The sequence below is a fragment of the Echinops telfairi genome, unplaced genomic scaffold, assembly GCF_000313985.2.
Source record: "Echinops telfairi isolate 266 unplaced genomic scaffold, ASM31398v2 ScPeMD7_5;HRSCAF=22, whole genome shotgun sequence".
Lineage (NCBI taxonomy): Eukaryota > Metazoa > Chordata > Mammalia > Afrosoricida > Tenrecidae > Echinops > Echinops telfairi.
Genome location: NW_022103901.1, coordinates 10,786,463 through 10,805,761, shown reverse-complemented (window position 1 = coordinate 10,805,761; position 19,299 = coordinate 10,786,463). Strand labels below are relative to the sequence as shown.

The 19,299-nt window shown below is 51.4% G+C and overlaps 1 protein-coding gene across 1 annotated transcript in view; it reads right to left on the bottom strand.

The window, feature by feature from the left end:
- Positions 1–1,937: 1,937 nt before the first annotated feature.
- Positions 1,938–19,299, bottom strand: part of LOC123521035 (mucin-17-like) — a 32,998-nt gene continuing 15,636 nt past the window's right edge. The window contains exons 2-12 of the mRNA XM_045284622.1: positions 18,330–19,254; positions 15,578–15,679; positions 14,982–15,112; positions 14,563–14,621; positions 13,238–13,389; positions 12,229–12,297; positions 11,959–12,121; positions 10,619–10,780; positions 10,334–10,428; positions 3,611–3,690; positions 1,938–2,910 (exon numbers count right to left, since the gene is read on the bottom strand). Of these exons, the coding sequence (XP_045140557.1) occupies positions 2,869–2,910; positions 3,611–3,690; positions 10,334–10,428; positions 10,619–10,780; positions 11,959–12,121; positions 12,229–12,297; positions 13,238–13,389; positions 14,563–14,621; positions 14,982–15,112; positions 15,578–15,679; positions 18,330–19,086 (1,812 nt within the window). The 5' untranslated portion in view covers positions 19,087–19,254 and the 3' untranslated portion in view covers positions 1,938–2,868. The remainder of the gene's footprint in view (positions 2,911–3,610; positions 3,691–10,333; positions 10,429–10,618; positions 10,781–11,958; positions 12,122–12,228; positions 12,298–13,237; positions 13,390–14,562; positions 14,622–14,981; positions 15,113–15,577; positions 15,680–18,329; positions 19,255–19,299) is intronic.

The following is a 19,299-nucleotide window of genomic DNA, read 5'->3' as shown; positions in this document are numbered from 1 at the left end:
CGTGGGTCTCCACGTGGCTCCTCCAGCTCTCTGAGTGTCTTAACAGTAGGAAAGGGAAGGCAGAGAGAGTGGGTCCGGCTTCCAGGGAGCTGTTTATCTCTGTCTCGCCTCCAAAATTAGGCCAAGCTGCGCCTTGATGGATAGAGTAGACTCCACCCTTTCGCCCAAGTTGACAGGAGATTATGTGACTTCCCCAAGGGGTAAACAACGGATTTCCTCTGTAAACCTGCACCTGACTCACAATCCTTCTTTTCAAAAACAGAAAGAGAATATGCTCCCAGAAATCCTCACGTGGGATCCACACATGCGGGCAGCAGGATCCAGGGCGGAAGCTCCCCTAGCTCACGCGGCTAGTGAATGGCTTGTCAAGAGTAGGATCTGTGGGTCCTGCGTCCCTGGCCACTCTCTCCCACCTTTCTGAGCAGCAGACCTAAGAGGAGAGCCGGAAAGAACACAGAATCCAAGTGAACCCTGCGGCTTCAAGGTCACGCCCTTGTCTGTCCCCATCCACAGTAGCTGCAGGAAGCCTCGGCCTGGGGGGCGGCTAAGCCATGGGAAAGAGGCAGACATGGATTCAGCCCAGTTTTAGGAGGCTTTAAAAAAAATGTGGGCCACACAGTTTTAGTGGCCTTTCTGGGGGAAGAGACTGGGTGATGGGTTTTAAGAAATTTTGATGGCAAATGTGGCGAGATGGACCATGGTTGCAGTGTTCTGGATGTCCATGAGGGGGCAGCATAGACCCTGTGAGACCTTCCAGACAAACTGAGTTCCATAGGTGGAATCATGACCAAATGTCGCCGCCATTGAGCCAATTCTGACTCGCTCCCTTAGCACAGAGTAGAACTGTCCCATGGGGTTTCTAAGGAAGCAAATCTTATGGGATCAGAAGGCCTCCTCTTCCTCCCAGGGAGGAATGACCGTCTACAAGATCTTTGTGCGGAGCGTAAGCAGAAGTTTATTGATTTTCTAAGAATAGCCCTGTAGTCATCCCTGTCAGTTTATTATAACAGTAAATACATTTGCATAAGCCTAACAGACACATGTCCGTATGAGTGTGAGGCTAACACTCGATGTTAACTTGCTTTTGGGAGCGGCTGGTGGGTTTGAACTGCTGACTCTGTAGTTTGCAGCCCACCCAAATACCTAACCCACGACCCTCCCAGAGCTCCTAGGAGCTCCTGAAACGATTTAGAAGCACAGCGGCCAAAGAATCTTATTCAGCCAAAGACAAGCCCGAGTCCGAAGAATTTCGCCGCATGTGACTGAGGGCAAAGGTGGAAATGGGACTCTGGCTACAAGTCTCCAGCTCTGAGGAAAGAAGTATCAGCCCTCCTGTGGAAGCAGACCCGGGGGCCTCCAGGAGGGAGGGAGTCCCTGTGCCAGGGGGGTGGCTGTGGGCACCGTCCCGGGGCTTCCTCAGATGATGCCGGGGACGGTCAGGGAATGGGACTCGTCCTGGCTGCAGACTTCCCTCTTGCTGTCCTGAGGCCCAGACTCACCAGACCCTATGCCCCGGGCAAGAGAAGGGGCAAGAGGCTGGCAAGAGAGAAACGGGGCCATGTATAGAAGAGTGACTGCATAAAAGTCTGGGAGCCGTGAAGATGGTCATAAAGTTTTTTTTATTGTTTTTAAATATCATAAATACATGGTTGTGTTTATTCCAAAAACCAGAAATCGATAAAAATAAGTGCTTACAAAAATACATACTCCCAGGTACCTCAAAGTCAACACTATATATTTAAAAACAAAACACTCGACGGTTGTTTTTTTTTATTTTTTGTTTTTAAAGGAAGGAAATAATAGAATGTCTCTGAAGAGGGTGTTCTGTAAACTGTAAAGTGCAGGCCAGTGCTGAGGGGAGGACTACTCTGAGTTGGGTGACACGCTGTCCGTGGTGCTGAAACGGAACTTGGGGGAAGAAGAACATCTTTGGAAAGGAGCCTCGCAGGAGACCATGGCCAACCCACCACAGTGCTGCTACCGGAGGGTGTCCTCGCGCTGTGGTCCCTCCTCCTGGTAAGCGCAGGGTCCTTGCTCATCAGCTTCCTGTGGAGTGCTCCCCAGGAGGAAACCACGCCCCTCCAGGTCCGTGGCCTCACTGGCCTCTGGCGACATTGCTTGAGGGAGTAAGCCCAGAATGACCGTCTACAAGATCTTTGTGCAGTGGTTGCGAGAAATTTATTAATTTTATTAGCATAGCCCTGTAGTTTCGTTATAACAGCAAATACATTTTCGTAAGCCCACGGACACATATCCGTGTATGTAGGAGGCTCAAACGCTGTGCTCACTTGGTTTTTGAACCTGCTCACAAACTCCTGTCGGCGCTGCCACCGGCACCCGGTTACAAGGAGACTTCGACTCCCATGACTTTGCGTTTCTGTTGCAGCCAGTGGGCGTGGCACTTCCGACTTTTGTTCCGGTGCGTTCGCTACAATGTTACGATAAGTGGCCGCTGTGAACCTACATCCGTATCTCTTTTTCCGAATGAAGTTGTCGTTAAAGGGCAAGAAGGAGCGGCAATAGTACGTGCTTCAACTCAGTTAGCAACAGTGCTGCCATTCAACGGAGAAAGATTTTGCAGGGCAATTCTCTTAGTATTCATTTGATCTAAGAAATGTGACATTTGAGTATTTTGCAACTATAGGCATCGCCTGTTATTCTGTGATAAAATTGATAATAAGCATGGCTAAGGATTTTGTATCGCCAAATACAGGAGAAGGCCCGTGGGGGAGGGGTGGTGTGGCCGTGAGGTTGTGCGAGGCGACACCAGCCCCGCAGATGCCAAGTTCAGCAGAGGTGGACGGAAGTTCAGCAGAAGGTGCTCCTTCCTTCCTGGGCTCCGCAGATCCACGAGAAACTGCCGAGACCTCACATAGATGTCATCACTACATGGGGCCTCTCAGTTTGGATCTGCAAAGAGAGAGTCAGGTGAGGATTTGAACCATGATGAGCCTGAGATTTGGGTGTAGGAAAGGCTTGGGACTGACCTGGGAAGTGGTCAACTTGAATTTTGTCCTGTTACCTGGAGTCCCACACAAACCAACCGTATTCCCTCTTCTGGCCAGGTCTCTCCCTGCTACTGCGTCGTGCCAACGCAGAAGACTAAGGAGCACCACCCCGGTGGGTTCCCAAGACTGTAAATCTTTACGGGAGTCGAAAGCCAGTCTTTACGGGAGTAGAAAGTTTCGTCTTTCTCACGAGAGCAGATGGTGGTCAAAGATGGATGACCTTGCGATTCGTGGCCCAATTCGCAACCCGCTACCCCACCAGGGATCCTGTCCCAGTCCAGTAGGCCTCAAGAGACACCGGCTATGGATTTTACCTTTGTCACAAAACTATTCCTAGGAAGTGTAAGGCTTGAAGCCAATCCCTCTAGGCATTTGGTTGAAATAAAATGAAAGTGACCAATCTTAGACGTTACGGACGTCATGATGTGGTGCAGTAGCATTATATCTATGATGCATTCTTAACAAAAATGTTTCAAGTCGAGTCTAATCCACCCATTTACCGGACCAAAAGGAGATGAGTAGGGGAGAGAGGGGCTGGCGGTGGGGGGGTGGGGGTGGCGGTGTGTGCCTGGGAGTGAGCATTTTATGTGGGCCCTTCTTACTTTTGTTTCAGGATCGATGTGGCTCAGGGAGGGCTGGAATTTACTGTAGATGGAGTCCAGGTTGATAGGTTCCTCTTGTTCTAGAAGGAGAAAGACAAAGCAGGCGATTAGGAAGGCAAGCCCTCTCTCTGCCTTCCAATCCCGTCCACTGGAGGGAGAGGTGGATGCCCATCCACACTTCCTAAGGAACTGGACATCTGTTGGGTAGACGACTGGTTCTCTAATCGATCTGACCTCGTAAATGGTGTGATTGGTTGTGTGGGACTGTGAAAAAGCACAGGTTTTTAAAATTCCACATTCAATTAATTCAAAGGAAGTCTGAGGCTATGTTTCCGTGGGCTGGGACATGGGCCTGCCACCTGAAGCTGAAGGAGTGGGGCTGCCATGCCCAGGGGCAGACCAATGGGATCGTTCCGCGTCTGCTTGGTTCCTGGTATTCCTCTTTGCTGTCAGCTTTATCTGACCTTGATGCATCCACTCCACGTTTCTTTTGTATTAATACGGTATATGTTTCCATCCGTGTACTCACTAATTTTTGTCTTGACACTGAAAGTGATGTCTCGAAGGAGGCCCAGAGTTGGGTCTCTCTTTCTGCAAAACCCAATCTGATCATCTCTACTTTCGAATATAAGAACGTAGACCGTTCACGTTTAATGTGACCACCGAGGCACTCGGCCAAAATCTCTTCTCTTGCTGCTATGAATCTAACATCTTGATATTTTTCAACTGGGCTGCCTTGCATTTTCTTCCTTTTTTTCCCTCTTTACCTTCCTTCTTTGGATTTGTGCATGAATCAGGACTGATGCAATAGCACCCAACCACAGCAGCGCTCTTTGAGAAGCCTTGGGGGTGTAGTGAGTAAGAGCTTGGTTGCTAACCCCAAAGCTCGGCCGTTTGAACCACCAGCTGTGCCTCAGGAGAAACAGGTGGCAGTCTGCCGCTGCACCTATTCCCCACCCTGAAAGCCCTGTGTCCTGTGACGTTGCTGTGAGTCAGAATTCAGCTCAATGATGGTGGGCTTGGTTTGGGATTGGCTCTAATTCTCCCTTCACGTTGATAATATACAATGTGCATCTTTACTTCTTCTGATACATGTCTGGCTGTTGGGTATAGATATGTGTGTGTGTGTTCGTGTTTGTGTGTGTGTGTGTGTGTGTGTGTGTGATTGTTACATCTTCTTGATTATTTGACCTGTTATCACTATAGATGGAGCCCTGGTGGTGTAGTGGTTAAGCATTGGGCTGTGATCTGAATGGTCAGCAGTTCAAAACCAGCAGCAGCTCCTTGGGAGAAAGACAGGCTTTCTAAGCCTTTAAACTGTTACAGTCTTGGAAACCCACAAGGGGTTTCTCTGAATTAGCATTGGCTTGAAGTCAGTGAGTTTTGTGTTGAATTTATCACTATATAATGGGCATCTTTATTTCTTCTTTTGGATTTTGTCTAAAAGTCTACTTTGTCTGATATTAAAATCACCACCGTAACTCTCTTTTTAGTTACTACTTACAGAGAGGGTTCCCCCCCTCCCCCACTAAGCTTTCATTTGCAATCAATTTATGCCCTTGGGTTTAAAATGTGTCTCTTGTAAACAGAATATAGCTGGGGGTTTTTTTGTTCTTTAAAATACAATCTGCCACTACGTGTCCTTTGTTTGGAGCATTTAGTCCACTTCGATTCACTGCAATTACTGGAAAGAAGTGGACTACTTCTGCTATTTTGCTATGTGTGTGTGTCTTAAGCCTTTTTGTTCTTTAGTGTGACTTGCGTTGTGCTTTGTTGGGTCACTGTAGTGAGTCTCTGGCTTCCCTTCGTCTTTCCTTTGCACGTGTTTTAAACAGATGCCTTGCAGGGGCGGCGACACTTCAGAACTCATAATCTCCTCAGGTAACTTGTGATGAACTTCGCTTTAGAAACAGACCACTCATTGCGCATCCACCGCTCCCCTCCTCCCCCATTACTTGTAGTCCCCACTAATTATGCGTGGATATCTCATTTGCTGGTAATCCATTTTTATATATCTAGGACTAAAAAACTTGACGATCAAAGCAATGAGAATTATCAACACGAAGCCCTCATGACTAGCCATTCTACTTGTTTGTGTAGTTCCCTTTCCTAGAGATCTTTCTTTGGAAGGTTTAGCTTTAAATTATTTTCTATGTCTTTTCCTCTAAAGACCTCCCATTGGTATTTTTTGGTAGGGCTGCTCTGGTGAATCTGAACTCTGTCAGCTTCTGTTTTATTTCACCCTCAGTCTCGAAGGACAGTCTTGCTGGGTATGACGTTCTTGGTTGGCTGCTTTCCTTTCCTTTCCTTTAATACGTAATTCCATTGCTTCCTGTCCTCCGGTGTTTCTGAGGAGAACCTGGACATTAACTTCGCCGGTGTCTTTGTCTCTGACGGTTTGCTTCTCTCTCACGGCTCTTAGGATTCTCCAGCTTTACTTTTGAAAGCCTAACAGTGATGTGTTTTCATGTAGAGGAGCCCTCGTAGCATAAGAGTGACTCGTTGGGTTGCTAACCGAAAGGTCGGCAGTTCAAAACCACCAGCCGCTTCCTGGAAGGAAGATGAGGCTTTCTACTCCTATAAAGAGTCACCGTCTTGGAAACCCATAGGGCAGTTCTGCTTTGTCCTATAGCGTCACTACGAGTCAGAAGTGACCCCATGGCAGTGAGGTTCTCGTGAATGAGAGGTTTTGTTGTTTAGCTTCTTGGGTTTGTAGCCATGTTCTTTGTTAGACTGGGGAAAGTTCCTGTCATTATTTTGGCAAATATTCTTTCTGTTCCTTTCTCTGCCCCCCTTCTGGACTCCCGCGTTAGTTCTCTGTCTCATAACCCAGTGAACCGTGGGTGCTCAGCCTTCTCGTTGTTTTTCAGACTCCATGCTTTTAGCTCTCTTCTCCTCCGATTCACTGAGTTTCCCCTTCTGCCTGATTAACTGTTGGTAACGTTCTTCTGCTTTGGTTCTCGTTTTAGCTATTGCTCCATTTCAGCGCAATCTCTTATTTTAGGTCCTCGTTTCATCACACGGAACCTCTTTGTGTTGCAACGTCGTTTTTAGAGATTGCTTGGTCTTCCTTGGACGTGATGTCACTTGTTTCATCAGAGCACGCCCACCTGGAGGGACCACTGTTCCTCGGCGCTTTGTGCTTCTTCCTGCCTTTTGTTTTGGTTGGCCACTGGAAATTCTTACAGAATCAGCTTTGTTCTTTGTTTTGCTATAAACTTTCAGGTGGGCAGAGCCTCGGGTGTCACTTGCCACCCCCTCCCCCTCTCTGTGACAGCTTCTTCCCCCACTGTGGTTCGATTGGGATTTGAAAGATCCAGATCTCATCTTTCAACTGTCCATCTCCCAAGTCCACTCAAGAGCACCAGCCAGGAAGGGACCATGTTCTAGTCGCTGTCCACTAGGGGTGGGGCCCTCTCTCCGCAGCCACTCCCTTCCCCCCTGTTTCTACAGTCCGGTTTTGAGTCAGAAAACACACTCCCAGAATCCTCTTCGGATGTTGCCCCACAGCTCTGCCCAGGATGCCCTCGCTGCTCTGTGGCGGCAGCTTCAATCTGAGCTGACAGTCAGGGGTGCCTCTGTTTCAGGAGGGGGTCGAACACTCCAGAAGGATCCTTCTCTGGAAGATGTTTTGTTTGCTCTAGAGCTGCAGTGGCCCTGCAGTGGCTGGGTGATCCGTGTCCACACAGGGGAGCCATTCCCCAACACCACATTCGGAAAGCTCCTGAAGAGCTTGTATCAGTCTAGTGGCTGACATCTACCAGTTGGGGGATGGGCAGTTACATTCCAAATAGATCACCTGGGTGGGGGGCGGGTGGACTGCCTGATTAGGATCAGATCCCACCCCTGAGTAAGTTGACGGTCGGGGTAGACTCCTCTCAAATGCCCGCTTCCTACCGTATAGGACCCTCAGCTGTATTCAGTGCCAACTATCAGGAAAAGCAGACAGACCCAAACAGATGCCCACGGAAGTCTGTCTCATTGGTTCCAGAGGTCTGAGCTGTGGGTGAACAGGGAGGCAGACAGAGTGCTAGCTATTGGAGGAGGCCCCAGTACAGTTTGCAACAGCCTCACAGTCAACAATTATCCAGGTAAGGGAGGGAGTGCCATGCCCTGCTCAGATCCCCACGGAGGTCTGCCTTGTTACTGTCAGCTCTCCCCACACTTCCTCCACACCCCACCACCGCCCTCCCTGTAGGTTGTTGGCTGCGAGTGCCGTCTCTACCCAAGATAGCTGCTTCTTAAAAAGCAAGGACGCTTACGGACGCGTCCGTCGGCACTCCTCAATGCCAGCTGGCAGTCGGAGTCATCCTGACTGGCCCACAGGAAGGCTTATCGTATGGGTTTCAGAGGCCACAGGTATGGCGTCTGTGGGGAGGTAGGAAGAGTGCAGACTGTGGCAGTCGACTCCAGGCAGGACCCTTTTTGGAGCAATTCACAGCAGGCTAGCAGGCGACAGCCTCTGTGTGGAGGAGGGGCTGCCAAGCTCCAAATGGACCTCAGAGAAGGTCTGAGGTCCTTGGGATCAGAGCTCTCCCTGAAGTATGTTGGCTGTGACGGTAGCCTCCATGAACAAGGCCTGCTTCTCAGCACACAGCAGCCTGGGCCAGCAGTCCTCAGTCCCACTTGCAAGAGGGAGCCGTCAGACTGGAGCTGATGGAGAGCTCTGGCCCCTTGGTTCCAGAGACTTGCGCTAGTGGGTGTGCAGGTGGCCGGCAGAATGCTTACTGCCCTGGGGAGCAGGCTCCACTGCACAGCCCCAACCATTCACAGTAGGCTTGCCGTTGGCAAGGCCTGGGCGAGGGGAGGTGCTTGTATGCTGCAAACAGACCCCCAGAGAGGCCCGCCTTGCTGATTTTAGAACAGAATCTTGGGGTTCTTGCTTTCTGTGCATGCAGGAGGCGTGGCACTTGGGGAAACAGACTTTTCTTTCAGGGCAGCTGGTTGGGGAGGTGGGGGCAGGAACAGAGGGAGAAGTGCTTTTCCTCCATCTGTGGCTCACTGGTTCTTTGAGTCCTGCCTGTTGGCAGTTTCCTCTGCTCCCCAGTCCAGAGTCCTTCGAAACCGGACACTGTTTTCTCGGTGTGTTTTTTGTTGGGGGAGAATGAGATGAGAGTTTGTTTATGCCCCCGTCTTCCCAGAATGCCATTGAGCAGCGAGCGCTGTAGGGCAACATCCGAAGAGGATTCTGGGAGTGTGTTTTCGGACTCAAAACCGGACTGTAGAAACAGGAGGGAAGGGAGTTGCTGCGGAGAGAGGGCCCCGGCCCTAGTGGACAGCGACTAGAACATGGTCCCTTCCTGGCTGGTGCTCTCGAGTGGACTTGGGAGATGGAAAGTTGAAAGAGGAGATCTGGATCTTTCAAATCCTCATTGACCCTTTCGGCCGCGTTTCTGCTTTCTTTTCCTGTTTCCCCGTTCTTCTCTCGATTCCCACTCATTGCCCTTGTGCTGCTTTTGTTGTTCTTCTCCTAAAACAATTCCGAGGTAGAAAACTTTGGCTTTTGTTTCTTTCAGAACCGTTTGGCTATTTGTTTCTGACTTGCTGGCCCTGGGGACGATTAATGCAGTCGGACTTAAATGTGCAGGCTTGTTGAGTGACGTATGCCCTCGCACGTGGTCATTTAAAAGAAGCCGTTGTCTACGCTGTGAGTGCCTGCGCCCATGGCTGGATGCAGCGCTCCACAGATGTCAGTCACATGGAGACTGTTCATCATGTTGTACAAACGTCCCGTCTCCTGGATGCTGACTTACCTGTCTGCACGATCACATACTCAGAGAACTGCGTTAGAATTGCCCTCCCATGCCGGTGGGTCTCCCCGTTGATCCTTACAGTTTTGTCCACTTTTGTTTTATGTGCTTTGAAGCCGTATCGATAGGGACACGGATTAGATTCGTTCTCTCTTCCTGGTAGCGTAAACCATTTGTCAATAAGTATGGAGAATCTCTTATCTCTAGCCATTCTTGCAGCTTTGACATCTACTCACCTGTTCTAACGAGGTTACAAAACTCTTTTTACTCAACCAAAGATTTGGTTATATCTTTTTCCTAAATTTTCCTTTCCTCCTTTTCTGTGTACTTATTTTCATATGTGCCCCTCACCCACAGTGAATAGTTAGATTTTTGTTTAATGTCGCCTTCGCTGGAGCACGTATCCCATTTACAGTTATGGTGATTACTGATACACCCGCATCGCTTCCGACCACCTTCCTCTAGGATTTCTGTTTATCCTCCCACTTTCTGGTTCACCCTGGCCGCTTGGTGGATTGACGGAATTCTTTGCTTAGTCCAGTTGCCCCCTTCTTTAGAATTTAAACTATTTCTGGAGACTTGCTTATTTCCCATTTCTCCTTCTCGAAAATATAAAGGCTCTACTTCTAGAACTTTTAGCATGCAGATTGAACCTGGCACAATCTAACGTTAATCTTTACTGTGATACAGCTCACCTGTTTACGAACCCAACTACTCCTGGGTAAACCTGCGTCCCCAGACGCACAGTCACATCATCAAACAGCCTGTGCCCCCAATAGTTTAGTAGTGTTCTGCCCATGATGATGCCCCATCTAGGGGCTTTCAGGGGCAACAGGAGGAGTTGGATTTCAAATGTGCACTCAAAAGTCTTGGAGAGGAGGAATGCATTCCCTGTTGGTTCCTTCCAGCCCTCCAGCCCTCCCACATTCAACCATTCTGAATCCCGGGGGTGGGGGCGGGGGGTTGCCAATACCTTCATTGATGTCAAAGCCAATGTTCTGGAAGGTCCCGGGGACTTCACTGTTCTCTTCATGCCACTTGTACAAGTGAGACACTTTGGACTTTTGTCTATGGATAGAAGCACCAGAGAGAGTGTGTCATGACCGAGGACGGCCACAGAGGCACGGGAACGGGCTCTGCTTCTGCTTTCGCCTCCCGCGCTGTTGACTCCGAGGCTGGGATTATTGCAAACGGAGCGATCTGTTTGCGGGAGGAGGAGGAGGAATTGAGGGAAAGAGGAGGAGGCAGCATGGCTCACCTTTGCACCTCTCTCTTGGAGCGGAACATGAACACCAAGATCACAGCAAAGACCACCAGCAGCATGACTCCTGCCGCCCCCACGAGCCCGTACACCAGACGCTTCTGAATGCCGACGTCACAGGTCTCTCCTCTGTACCAGTGAGTGTCCGTGGTCAGGCAGCTGAGAGGGGAGAGGGGGCAGGTGGAAAGAGGAAGCAACCCCCAGTCAGTGCCACAGCCAGTGCCTCCAGCCTCTCAGCCCTAGGCCTTCTGGGAATTAGGGGGTAAAGTACGGGATGCAGAGGTAGGATCCCCGAGGGCACGGACAGGGGTGAAGGACAGCTTTCAGGAGGGTGGTCCTTAAATAGGCCTCGTGTTCGGCACTGAGCCTTTAGGGTCTGTCTCCAGTAGCAACCCTGGAGCCATGGATCCCACTCTGAGGGGTTTCTGGGCGGCACCCCAGGGGCTTGCAGACCTGCTAGTCACCCTTCCCCCACCCGTTAGCCATCCTTATTTTCAACTTCTCTCTTTGTCAGGATAAACAGCCCCTCATTGCAGATCCAGAGCAAAAGATCCACTTATAAAGCCCCTGCTACCTCTCCTGGCCCACCCACCCATGCCCTTGCCAAGACCTGTTTATTTCCTCCTCCTGCTGATTTGTGAACTGCCAAGAAGACTCCCCAGAACAGGGGTTCTCCACCTTCCTCATGCCGCAACCCTTTCATTCAGTTCCTCCTGTGGTCATGACCCCCCCAACCAGAAAATGATTGTCGTTGCTACTTCATCCCCGTCATTTTGCTACTGTGATGAATCGGGCGACCCCTGTGAAAGGGTCATTTGATCCCCCCACAGGGGTCGCGACCCACAGGTTGAGAACCACGGCCCCAGACCAACTCCTCAGGCCTTTGCACGAGGCAGGACCCCTTCCCCGATGTAGCTCAGTCTCTGTGGGCCATGCCCTTCTCTGCCTTCCGACCTGTTTCTGCCCTCCCTCCTCATACCCTTGTAGGACCATCCCCTTCCCCATTACCCCCCCCGCCCCATTCCACCAGCAGGGATGCTGTTCTCTTCCTGGAAGCAAGGCCTGTCCACCCCTCGCTCGTGCTCCCAGGGGCAGGGCTCCCGGTTCCCAGCCTGGCGTGTCACCCTGAGAACGCCTGGGAAGGCCGCTGAGGTCCGGAGCCACCCTTGGCCCATCCTGGACTGGCTGTGGAGATGCTGGCCATACCTGCCTCCTCTGCGGCTGCGTGTGTCCGGGAGTGATTGGGACCCCATCTCTGCCCTTGACCTCTAGGCAGAGTCTGGAGCGGTGGGAGCTTCAGGGGAGGAGAGGAGGGGGCAGGATGGGCGGGCACTTACTAGCATCGAGGGCCACTGCGCTCCAGCTGGCACTTCCCAGAGTGGCAGTCCCGGGAGCCATTGAAGCCAGGCATGCAGGCCGTGATGCAGTAGGGCTTCTTCCCCCGGTACTCCACGAAGAAGTGCTGAGCCAGCTCTTTCCCAACCTTCTCCCGGCATTCAACTGGAGGGACGGGGAGGGAGGGCCGTGACTAAGAAGTGGGGAGCTCCACCCAGACTCACCTTGCATCCCTGCTTCCCACCTCTCCTGGAGCCCCTCGGGTCACTTACCGAGAGGGTCGTATTGGGTCATTTGGAGATTTTTCACTTCGGTGTCGTTATAGTTGAAACACAGCAAGGCTGAGGAAGGGACAGATCACACCATTTATTGATTGATTTAATGGAAAGATCATTTGATTGGGGGCGGTTACAGCTCTTACAACAACCCACTCATCAATTGTATCAAGCATATTTGGACACATGTCGCCATCATTATTTTCTAAGCACTGACTTTCTATTGAACCCTTAGTATCAGCTCCTCTTCCCCCCACCCCTCCACCACCCTGGTGACCCCTTGAATTACAAATGAACAGTATTTTCATGTCTCACACCGACCACCGACCACCGTCTCCCTCCCCCATGGTTGCTATTGTTCATCCCTCTGGGGGGTGGGTTTTTGGGGGGGTTCTGTGTAGATCATGGCAATCAGTTTCCTCTTCCCCCACCTTCTCCCTGCCCTCTTGGTCTGGCCGCTCTCATTCTCATGACCCCAGGCCTGCCTTTCACTGCGAGCTAGACCAGAGCATGTGCACAGGTGCAGCTAAGAGATATGCGCTCCCCACGCACGGATTCCAGATCACACCTTTTATAATGAGCTCGGTTAGCATCCTCAGGGGCTGAGGTGAGTGTGAGCCAGGAAGGGGAGAACACAGTCCCGCTGAGGGGAAGTGCCCACCATGTCTACAGTTCTCCACCACAGGGATAGCCGCCCCTTTGTCCTTCTTCTCCACGCCCTCCACTAAGATCACCACCTGTGCTGAAGAATCACACTCGTTCCGATGGTCCCGGGACCCCCTGCCCCGTTCACTCTAGGTTGGGGCCTGGACTGAGCATGTGTGCAAAGCTGGCTTTGGACCCCCCACTAAAAACTTCCCCTCGCACTGCCCATCTGCCCGACGAGACTCAGGACAGACCCTAGGATTCTTCCCTTTCTCCTTCCTTCCCCTGGGCTCAGGGGAGACCTGCGCCAGAGAATCCCTTTTCTTCCCCCTCGCCTGCCCCCAGGAATCTAGGTCCTTACCTGTGCAGGTAACGTTATTGCCTATTTGAATTTTGGTTATGTTTGTGATTTTTTCTTCCACTTTCTTGGCGACTGTCTCCAACACTTCTTTGTATTCTGGGGTGAAGTTGGCTCTCAGGAGGACTTCATGGTCTACCACCACACTGCCACTCCTGAGAAGACAAAAGGAGAACCCCTGTGGCGTCACCCTAGCTCCCCGCCCTTTCCCCTCTCCCCTCTCAGGGAAAGGGAAGGCAGGACCAGGGAGAAGTATTCAAATGATGGCAGCCAGTGTTCAGTGGGCGAATGTTCTGATCCAAGCCCAGGAGGTCTGGCCTGCGAAGGCTAGGCTCTGCGCAGCCCGAGATGTGAGTCTTAGCATAAAGATGGGGAGAGGGGTTGGATCCATGGGAGAGAGGCATAACAGACCTATGAAAGCAGGAGCTGCGGTAGCTGTTGCCGAGGTGTTTCTAAGGGATGGAGCAAGAAGTGGTACCCAAGGTTTAGTGAGGTTCTCTTTGCTGGCGATCAGAGGTGGGCTGCACCAGGCTGTCTGGCAATCCTTAACACCACAGGCAAAACTTTTGAAGTTGCCGGTTTGCCTTTTTTCTAATCACACACGGTTTTGCCTCTGATCCTCAAAAGATTAAAATGGCCATCACCTGCCTCTCCCGTTTCAAAGGATCTTTGTTTAGGGAGTTGGGGCGTTCTCACGGTGCCTTGTTGCTTTCCTTCAGTTTCTCTTCCGATGCCAACTCCTGAGTTAGAATAGTCTATCTGCTCTGTTTCCTAAAAGCCACCCAACAAGTCCCCTGGGGTGAAGAAGACTGTATTCCAGAATGCAAATCCCTTCGGTCTGTGGGCCTGAGCATCATTTGCATCCTAGTAACTGGTCCAGCCTCCTTTGACCTCACAGTCCAAAAAACGCCCTAAAAAACGAAGCCAACCAGACCCCACCTCCGCCTCTGCCTTTGCTTCCTCCCCCATGCTTTAGTCAGAAGCTTAAAAGGCAGGAGGCTTCAACAGGTTTGCGGCCATGTCTCATGGTCCTTACATGCCTTTAGTTAGTTATTTTTTGAAGTCCCGTCATAGAAAAAGCAGATTTGGGGGTGCTACTCACAGAACGTGAGATTTGGACGGGACAAGGAGATCTTCTCGTTCAAGGACCTCTTTCACAAATAAGGAAGCCGAAAAACAAAAACAAACTCACTGCCATCCCGTTCCTTCTGGCTCTTGGGGACCCTGCAGCACAGGGTGGAACTGCCCCTGGGAGATTCCGAGACTGGAATTCTTTATGGGAGTAGAAGCCTCGTCTCCCCACCTCCCCAGGAGTCCCAGAGACTCACCTTAGCCTTGTGATGTTGACACCCGCATATTCAGGGATTCCAGAGTAAGCAATGTTCATCTAAAAGGCAAGGGGCCACTACGTCATTCCACAGCTGCTACCCGGGACCCACCCGGTCCTTTCTAGAGACTCGGAGGGTGGGGTGGGCAGAGGATGCATCACCCTTTTCTGTAGCTCCCCTGCAGGGGGACACGGTGTGGGTGGAATGGTCGCTCTTCAGCTATCAGCCCGAGCCCTGGGACCTCGGCAGCCCCCAGTGGCTCTTTACTTTGGCTTTCTCCCCGCGCCCTGGCAAGTGCTGAGGATATGGGTGAGCTGAGAAACGCATCCACAACTCTCAGAGAAGGGCCCAGGACTGCTACTCTTAAGCCCAAGAGACTCCTCCCTGGGGACAGAGTGGCCACAGGGCCTTGTCCTCACCTGCTCGGTGAATGTCTCATTGAACTTCTGGAACTGAGGAGAAGATTTGTCATTGAGTTGCTCGGTGAATTCCTGGTTCGTCACTTTGACGGAGAGTTCTACTTGGGCAGAGATGGTCGCTGGCGGAGGTTCTGGGAGGGAGTCGGTGGACAGCACTGAGTACAACATCCCTTCTGAGTCCCCATCCAAAGAGAGCGACGGTCCCAGCAACTCCACCCAGCCCAGGTGACAGAAGGCAGGAGCTATCTGTAACCTCTGCCTTGATCTTCGGCTCCAGGGCTTCTAATTTTCTTACCCAAGTTCCCCTGAAGGGAGAGCGGAGCACCATACTCCCTAGGGCTTTGGAATGAAGCCAAGGAGACCCGAGGGTCTTACATTCGATGACAGAATGCCACGGAAGGCCCACGCTCTGTTGCACAGCGTACCCATCCATACAGATCTGTGTCCAATATGCCAATGTGTCTGTTGGGTGGACTTCTTGCTACTAAGCAAAATTGCCCATGGTCATCCTAGTCAACCCTCGGCTCTAAGCTGAGTAAGGAGCACTTTCCTAGGCCCAGGGGAGTGGAGGGGACCACCCTGCAGGTTCAGCTCACCGATCTCGATGCTCTCGCGCACCAGCTCACACCTGGTCCCATAGTACGCTAAGGTGCACTTGCACTGGCCTTCCTCCCAGATGCCTCCATTCTGGCAGTGTACTGAAAGGGACAAGGTATAGCTCAAGCACACACATCTTCACAACTGGCACCCTGCCTTTCCATGCACTGTCTGTTAGGGATTGAGCAGTGTCCAGAAGACCCGGCGACTGGTCTGGAAGTAGGGCCTTCGAAGGTGCTAGCTGGACCGGAGGTCATGCTGGAGCAGAGGGTGGGTTCTTGTTCAATCCGAGCGACTTCCTCATAGAAGAGACAGACACACAGAGGGAAGATGCGTCTAGCAGGTCAGGAAGGCCTGGGGCTACTGAAAGTCGGGAGAGACAAGCAGGTGTCTTCCCTTAGGATGGACAGACAGAGCATGGGCTTGTCAGTTGCCCTAAATTGGGACTTCTAGCCTTCAACACTGAGAGCGGAGAAGTTCCTGTTCTTTCAAGCCATCCACGTTGCTACGGCCACCCTGGAAGACTGTGGCACTGTCTACTTTGATATGTTCATAGAATCACTGAGGATATGGGTGAGCTGAGAAACTCATCCACAACTCTTAGAGAAGGGCCCACGACTGCTTCTCTTAAGCCTGAGAGACTCCTCCCTGGGGACAGAGTGGCCACAGGGCCTTTTCCTCACCTGCTTGGTGAGAGAGAACAGGACAGTAGACAGTTACAGTCAGTAGCAGTCCCACTTGACCACAGGAGAGGTGAGGCAGAGAGAGGCCAAGTGACCCACTTGGGACATGACGTGGGGCCAGATGTCGCCTGGACTCAGAGTCCTAGTCCTGTACCCTTTACATTCCCACTGCCACATCCAGTCCACTGTGACTCACAGTGACCCCAGAGGAGAGGGGAGAATGGCCCCTGTGGGCTTCCGAGACTGGAACTCTTTACCAAGCCTCTTCTTTCTCCTACAGAGCAGCTGCTGGTTTTGAACTACTGACTTTGCTGTTAGCAGCCCAACATGTAACCAGAAGTCCCCCCACCCCTATTAAAAAAAGTGAGGAGATGTTATGTTATGATAGACAACCCAGTTAGGTTGAGAAAAAGAAAAACAGAAAGCGGTTCTGAGAGGACCAGGTGAACTTGACCTATTTAGTTCCAGCCAGCCTGGTGATGAGCTTCGTTAGCAGGCCTCCGATGCCTGCTTCCAGAAAAGCCCATTCGGGCGTTGCTACCTTTGTGACCTTTTATGACTCCCTTTGTATTTGATAGAAGAGTTGAGGGAGAGATGTAGGTCTTAGGTTAAGTGGATCAGAAGGAGCTATAAACAGTTCCCAAATATTCCTGCCGATTAACCTGGGAAACCCAAGGTCTATTCTCGTTAGCCTTTCTTGGAAATAGTGGTCCTGTTTGGAGCAGTATCTGGAGTGGGCCTTCCTGGGGAGGTCCATGGTCATGTGTGTGTTTTGCACAAACCTACCTTGCCTCTGCTTGCTGACTCTACCCTTTGCCGGGTCAGAGAGTCAGGGCAGCCCTCATGACAGTCATATCATGCAGACTCTGTTGACAGGTCTTTGCTTCAAGACAAAAAGAAAGGGTTTCGGGAGGGAACAAAGAGGAGCTGACACCCAGGGCTCGAGTACTAAGTGAATGTTTAGGAAATGATGATGGCAACCTGTGTGCAAATATGCTTGATGCAATTGATGTATGGATTGTTCTAAGAGCCTCCAATCAACGGACCTTTAAAGAAGAGAGAGAGAGATGAGCCGTGAGTCTTGGACCCACTGGGGACTCGTGCATCCCCAACTGGACTTCGTCTCCTCTCATCTCCTCCCCTCTCCTCTCCTCTCCTCTCCTCTCCTCTCCTCTCCTCTCCTCCCCTCTCCTCTCTCATCTTTTAGCTCACCTCCTCTGGGGGCCTCCCTCTCCCTTCTCTCTCTCTCTCTCTCCAACCCTCTTTCTCTCTCATCCTATCTCTGCCTTTGTCAGACTCCCTTGGCTTTCGCTTCTTTTTCTCTCTCTTCTCAATCTGAGAACAACACCCCACAGGCCAACCAGTAGCTATAGAAGAGGCTGGGATTCTGTCTATCCTAACGAGAGCGAGGAGATCAGAGAGGAAGGTCGAGCGTTTGAGGGGAAAGAGGGAGATTAAGGACAGAGAAACACGGAGAAACGCTAGTAGAAATCAGAACGGAAGAAAACCTCCATTTAACTCTGGGGCAGTTGCTCAGGGCATTGGAAGAAACAAAATCAACATGAATGGTCACAGAAAGAGAGTATCCAGGGCATGGGAATACCTTGTCAGACTTCTCTTATCACCCCCCCACACACACACACACACAACCACCAAACAAGCAAACAAACAACTTTGCATTTAAGCGGAGCAAAACGAATGAGAAAAATCCTTCATTTAAACACAGGTCAAATAAAAAACTCTAAGGTAACAAAAGCGTGTCATCCTACTGTGACACTATAGGTATGAGTCACAATAGTCTCCTACTGATAGTACACAAACCACAAGGGACCAGAGGTTGTCGGGGTCTAAAGGGGGAAGCAGGACGTGTGGAGAGTGTAGCGGGGTTGCAGGAAGCAGAGAAGGAAACACAAGAGCGGCAGGGCGTGCAAAGGCTTCATCTCATGGAAGGCACGTCAGAGCACAAGGAAGGCGTGGGGACCTGGGGTCTGATAAGAAAACGAAAACGTGGGACAGCGAATCAGAAGGTCGGTTTCAAATCGGAGAGAGGATTTGACACTGGGCTCACCTGAGGGGGGAGTCGTGGTTGGGGGCATCACGGTGGTGGTGGACATGAGGACAGTGGGGAGGGGTCGTGTGGTGGAAGCAGCACTCGGTGTGTCAGGTTTGGGCTGGCTGGTTTGAGCTGTGGTGGGCCCTGGCGTGGAGATGACAGAAGTGGTTGTAGGTGGACTCAAGTGGGCGGACGTCACCGCTGAGGTGGGATAAAAATCCACAGTGGAAAAGGTGCTGACTTCTGATGACGTCGGGATGGCAGGAGTAGAGGTGACAGGTGTGCTGTTGCCGGACGGAGTGGGAGCAGAGGTCATGGTGCCACTGACAAGGGTGGTGGTCTCCGGCAGAGTTGTGTCAAGAGACCCTCCAACTGTAGGAGTTGTCCCGGATTCCATGGTGGCACCAACACTTGTACCAGGTGCACTGGATTCGGGAGAGGGAGTAGCACCCGTGCTGGACCCAGAGCCAGTATTTGGTGATGTGGTGCTATCAGGATGACTTGTAGCTGATGTGACTCCTGGGGTAGGAGTGGACACAGGGGTGATGACACCACCAGTTATTGTAGGCCAGCTTGTGTCAGGAGAGGTGGTCTCTGGTGTGTCAGTGTCAGGAAGCGTTGTAGCAGAAGTACCTTGTGGAGAGGTTGACTGAGAGCCGGTGGTACCACCAGTGGAAGGACCTGGTGTGATGGACCCAGTATGAGTTGTTGATGGAAGGCTGGTGTGAACATTGGTTGTAGCTGATGTGTCTCCTGCGGTAGGAGTTGACATAGGTGTGATGACCCCACCGGTTGTTGTAAGAGGTGAGCTTGTGTCAGGAGAGGTGGTCTGAGGTGTCTCAGTGTCAGGGACCCCTGTTGCAGAAGTGCCTCCTTCTGGAGAGGTTGACTGAGAGCCGGTGGTACCACCCGTGGAGGGAGCTGGTGTGATGGAGTCAGTCTGAGTTGTTGCTAAAAGGGTGGTGTCAAGAATTGTTGTAGCTGA